The sequence below is a fragment of the Tarenaya hassleriana genome, unplaced genomic scaffold, assembly GCF_000463585.1.
Source record: "Tarenaya hassleriana unplaced genomic scaffold, ASM46358v1 Cleome18, whole genome shotgun sequence".
NCBI classification, from domain to species: domain Eukaryota; kingdom Viridiplantae; phylum Streptophyta; class Magnoliopsida; order Brassicales; family Cleomaceae; genus Tarenaya; species Tarenaya hassleriana.
The window spans coordinates 644,622-650,797 of NW_010965216.1; the positions used below are offsets into that span (position 1 = coordinate 644,622).

General features: G+C 32.1%; 1 protein-coding gene across 1 annotated transcript; it reads left to right on the forward strand.

The window, feature by feature from the left end:
- Nucleotides 1–2,850: 2,850 nt before the first annotated feature.
- Nucleotides 2,851–4,986, forward strand: LOC104810352 (transmembrane protein 45B-like). Its single transcript, XM_010536610.2, has 2 exons — nt 2,851–3,712; nt 4,302–4,986. The coding sequence occupies exons 1-2, from the start codon at nt 3,208–3,210 to the stop codon at nt 4,727–4,729; spliced, it is 933 nt and encodes a 310-aa protein (XP_010534912.1). The 5' UTR covers nt 2,851–3,207; the 3' UTR covers nt 4,730–4,986.
- Nucleotides 4,987–6,176: the final 1,190 nt, after the last annotated feature.

The following is a 6,176-nucleotide window of genomic DNA, read 5'->3' on the forward strand; positions in this document are numbered from 1 at the left end:
GTGGCGACTAGGGGTGGACGATCGGTCAGGTTCGGTTTAATTGGTTTGTTTATTTTGGGTTCGGGTATTTTAGGTTTGAAATAGTCATATTCAATCGGATATATGTTTTTAATCGGTTCGGTTCAGATTCGAATCGGATCGGGTTCGATTCCAAACAAAAAAACGATAAAAAAATTCAAACAATTATCTTATAAAAATAACAAAAACAACATTAAAATACATACATATTTCGTTTTTATATATAGCATGGTTATAAAACAATATTATAATACTAATTTTTCTAATTAGATTTAGAATATATTATATATTAATTGATGATATATGGATGGATAAACGGATATATTCGGTTACGATTAATTCAGGTTTGGTTTATTCGGTTTACGGTTATTTTAGGTTCGGTTATTTCAGATTCGAATATTTCGGATTTAAAATATTCATATCCAATCGGGTATGTTATTTTAATCGGTTCGATTTAATTTGGATATATATCAGTCAGTTTGATTCGATTATTTCGGATTCGAATATTTTGTGCATCCCTAGTGGTGACGTTTCATTCTCATGCAAATAGAAATATATAATGTGAAAATTGGCAAATATCATATATTAATTGCTTAATACGGTCACAAATATTTTCTAAATTTTTAGGAAATATGATATTTTATAATTTGGAGAGTAACAAAGATATTGTAATATTCTAAATAATAACATATGAGATTCACAAAAAAAAAACCTCTGAACTCGTATTCATATTTCCAAATCACCAAATATCTTATACCTTTATTTGTTGTTTTCTTTTATTATTTTTTGTTTACACGTAGATAGATATAACCAGCCCAAATATTGAAACGACCCAAGACTTTGGATTTGGTGGACATTTTATATTTTTGGGTTAGGTGGAAGCCCATATATTAAAATGCTGCGGCCCATAAGGAGAGAAGTGGGCCCAACAGCCTAAACTTCGGCCTCGGCCCATTCTTATAATAACAGTACAGTAGTAGTAGTTGGGGCTTGGGAAAATACCCATAATCACTCCGAATTCGCATTCGGATAATATAATTTTATAAACCCGTCCATATTGCTACTTCTATGTATTTTATAATATTTTCGTAAATATTTTGAGGTTGTCTATAATTTCTAAACATTCTCTCAAAAACACTAAATTTATTTTTATGTGTTTTATTAAATCCCTCTAACTCATATTTTCACCGCAATTCATTATTTTTCAAAAATTACACTTTCATTTTTTTTAATATTTTCTGTGTAAACATTATTTTTTTATTAAATTTTCAGTTATAACCCTCGAATTCGAATATGAATCTTAAAATAAAATACCTAAACTTTTACTTTACAAATTCAAATACTTGATTTTTTAAAATATTTCACTTATAGAAGGATAAATATGTATTTTTCCGTGTATTATTATTAGGTTAACCTACTTATATAAATTAAAGAGTAATTAATAATACTAAGCTTCCTTACTCATGAACACCTTTAGTAGTGGTGGTGGCAGTAAAATTACTAATTATAATTTGAGAATAGTAGTAGCAATAAAAATAATTAACTCACGCAATATATATATATATATATACACACACGTGTCACGTGTCATGTGTGTGATAATAGATACTTCTTCCTCTTCAAAATATTTATAGTTTTAAGTTATTTTACAATTTTTAAGAAAAAAGAAAAAAAATCATATATACTCTTATTTAATATTTTTATTCATTAAATTTTGATGATAAAAATAATGTTATCATTAAAAATTTATTGGAATTTGGTAGGGATAAAATTAGAAACTATTGTAAAAAAATGTCTTGAAAATATAGAATGACTAATATTTTGAAACATGAAAAATAACCTAAAACTACAAATATTTTGAAAAGGATGGAGTATTATATTTTTTTACAATGACTTTTTATATATTATTTTAGAAGATTTCACGTTTTACATATATATTAGAGAGAATAGAGAAAAAAAATAAAAACGAAAGAAGAAAAGTAAACGGATAAAGATAGGATCTACGGAAGTGAAAAAAAAAACATAACAATAATAATTGTCTTCCTTAGGTCTTAATAATAAATATCAATAATTAAGATATATATATATATATATATATATATATATATGACCTTATTTTGGATATAAATATGTAAAAATGACACGTGTGCGTGAAATGGACATTAGAATGTTCAATTGGATATGAGTTTGGGGGCCGCAGCCATTTTGATACCACATTTTGACCCGCAAACGAAGAGTCAAAATCTTCTCTCTCTCAGGTAGAAATCTCTTCAACACAAAATTTAAATTATCAATATAACCCCCAAAGTTAGGCCACAATTTGTTTTTTACCCCAAACATTTTTATTCGACAATGAAACTCTTGGGTATACCATATCTCTTTTTTCTTTTTCAAGTTTTGATATTTAAACATCTATATTAATTTACTCGTTTTCTATATTAATTTTACAAAAAATATTACACTTTTATACACACACAAAAAAAATCTAATGAGGGGTGTTTTGGGGTCCAAACTCCAAAATTAACCTAACCTTACCAATTCATGCGATCCATGTGAACCATATCTTTCTATTGTTTTTTTTTTGGTTAAAAAAAATCTAAAGTACCATATCTTTCTATTGTTGTTTGCATTGAATAGAGAGATATAATTAAGGAAGTGATTAAAAATAAATCAATTCTTAATGAATACAAAATTAAAGAGTAGTGAATCAATAACCATTACAACAACAACAAAAAATCACAAGACATTTATTTTTGCACAAGAATATATAGAAAGTAAGTAAAGAAAGAGGCAATAGAGATATGAAAACATTTGACAACAGAAGAAAATGTTTATAAATGTTGATTTTGAAGAAATTATAAATTTCCCCAAAATTCTAGAAACGAAAGACGAGTCGTCCCACCTGCTTTGGTCAACCAAAACCAATCCCTTCTTCCTCGAGCCATCATCATCTCTTCATTCATTCATTCATTCATTCATTCAAAGACGTACAACTTTTCCAAAAAGAACCCTCTAGACCCTCATTCATTTATTTATCCCTAAACCCCCTAACCCCACCTCTAATTCATCTCTCTCTCTCTCTCTCTCTCTCTCTCTCTATGGGAACACTTTAAATACATCTAGGACTAGGAAGGTGACATAGTTCCCAACAGCTCCACTACAAGAACTCTCACTCTCTCTCTCTGTCCTATGGGAACACTTGTGGGTCATGTTGCACCGGGGTTTGCCTTCTTGGCACTTGGGCTATGGCACATATTCAACCACATAAAACTATTCTGCCTTCACCCCAAAACCTACACTTCATCGCCGTGGTTCCCAGCTTCTAAGCTCAGACACTTGGAGCTCTACCTTATCATGGTGGGTTCTTCCATCTCCATAGCCATGGAACTCTTCATTGGACCCAAGAAACACCAACCCTTCGACTCCGACGGCACCATACCGTCGAACCATCTCCACAATTTCGAGCACTCTTCCATTTCCATGACGTTTTTTGCCTACGCGGCCTTCGCCCTTGTTTTCGACAAGACCGGTCCTCGAGCTTCGTACGGACTCACCAACTTGGTCGGAGCCATTGCCTTTGCTCAGCAGCTCTTCCTTTTCCATCTTCATTCCGCCGATCACATGGGCGTTGAAGGACAGTACCATTTGCTTCTGCAGTTCGTCATCTTCGTCTCTCTCGTCACCACTCTTATGGGTACATACTGTCTCTCCATCAAAAAAGATTCAAACTTTTTGTATCAGTTTCGAACCTTCACGCTAATCACGTTTCCTGCATGCTTTTGTCCAACCAGAATCATATAAATATATGAATTTTGAAATTTTTACCAAAATACATATATTTTATAAATATTATTGTAACCCAATATAGATATTCACAAAATTTACCTGGGTTTATATATTATTTTTATAAGTTTTACAATTCGTGCATAAATTTTAAAAGTTAACATATATTAGCAAATTTAAAAAATTAAGATGTATTAATATTTTGAAATTTTTACCAAAATAAATAAACTTTGTAAATGTTATGATAATTTCATGTAGATATTTGCAAACTTTATATTGGTTTATGGCAATATTTGCAAAGGTTGTATATTTTTTTTAAAAGCTTCAAAATTTACGTATATATTTATACGAGAATTTTTAAAAATTCGTGTTTTTTCGTACTATTGTCTTAAAGTATTATACACCAGTAGTTAACTGCTTTGACTTTGCGTATTCTTGATAAATAATACTAATCACTCGGGACAAAATCATATTAACTATATACTAATCCATCGCGACAGGAATCGCCATGCCCAAGAGTTTCTTGGTGAGTTTTGTGAGGTCATCGAGCATAATATTTCAAGGAATATGGTTCATAACGATGGGCTACATGCTTTGGACGCCGAGTTTGATCCCAAAGGGATGTTCTCTCCACCTCGAAGAGGGTCACCAAGTGGTCCGATGCTCGAGCCACGAAGCCTTACACCGAGCCAAGTCGTTGGTCAACATCGAGTTCAGCTGGTCGCTTGTCGGAATCACGATCTTCGTCATGTCCCTTTACTTGGTTCTTTACCGGGTTTACGGTCAAAACGTCGAGTACTCAGCGTTGACCACCAAAGACCAGACGGAACAAGACCGTGAAGAACAGGACATCGAGTCGCAGAAATTAAGTAACCCGAGTTTTGTCCAAATGGGTAAACTGTTTGGACATCGGGACATGGAAAGGTGAGGAGAAATTTGGCAGAGATGATAATTACTGTCCGTACGATGATGATGGTGACGGTGACGGTGATGATGATGATGTGGTCATGCATCTAAATTTGTACAAAATAATAATCAAGGGGAAAAAAGGTGTGGTTGTATAAATTCAAAGCCCAAATGGGCTCGATTGAAATTAGGCAATTTATTTTAGTTTCTATAGATACACATATATAGATTAAATTGCAATAGACAGTCACTCAAGCTATAGTGAACTTTGCGTCGATTATGGAATTTTTTTTTTTGCATTTTTTTCAAAGATAACCATTTTTTTTTAAATCATTAGTACACATGTTAGGAAAAAAGTGTTGAATTTGTGATATATAAATAATTTTTATTGATACTATGATAACGAAGACGAAATATTTTAAATTATTGAGTTGCGTGCAGAACATTTACTAAGAATAATTAAACAAAAAAATGTTGTTGAATTTGTCTTAGTATTTGAAGATAAATTAGGACCGTTGAAAAAAATGACGAGTAGCTATGGAACATTAAGTCGCCATCAAAATAATCAAATTTAAAATAGTAAACATGAATAAAATGAGAACCATTTCATTTCAAAGGTGAATAAACTAGATAAACGAAAAGGGTATATAACATTTTTTCAATAAAAAGGGAATTATAATATCGATATATTGGGGTTTTTACCGTGAATCACGATTCGGTAAATGAGAACCCTTTATTTATATGAGCAGGTTAGGATAACAATATCTAGTAAAAACGGAAACTTAAACGAGACAACCGATTTAACGTGGAAAACCTTCTCATTGGGAGGAGTAAAAACCACGGGATCATAGTTTACCCAAAAATCTACTATAATCTCAAATTTCTGGGTTACAACGTCCATACAAGAGATACAATCAAGACTTCCGAATATTAATCCAATATTCAATCTCAATAAACCCGAAAAAACAAGTTGTAACTTAGACAGCAAGCTAATCCCGTAACTTATGATTCCGGCGACCAAATTCCAATTTCTCCGTAGAAATCAAAACAGAGGGTTTGGAATAAACATACCAAATTTCAGCTCAAACAGAGAAGAGATGACCATCCAAATCTCCAAATCACTTGGACATGTACTGTTGGAAACGTCAATGGCGAACAACTTCGGTAGAAACTCCGTTTCTCATATTCTGACCGTTAGAATGAAAATCCCACCGGACAAAATCTAGAACAATGAGTGTAGAGCTCTCCTCTAAAATTCAGATCGATCGGACAAGAAATGAATATCCGATCGAAGGCTTGATCACAACTGCACAAACTGTTTTCTTCACTCTTTCTCCTTCTCTTTCTTTCTTTCTTTCTTCTTCTCTTTCTTGGACCTCTTGTGTTTGGGATGATAGAGCCACGCCCAAAACTCCTCTATTTATAGCTCTTCATCACATCAACTTTAGATAAAGTTACAATAATGAATT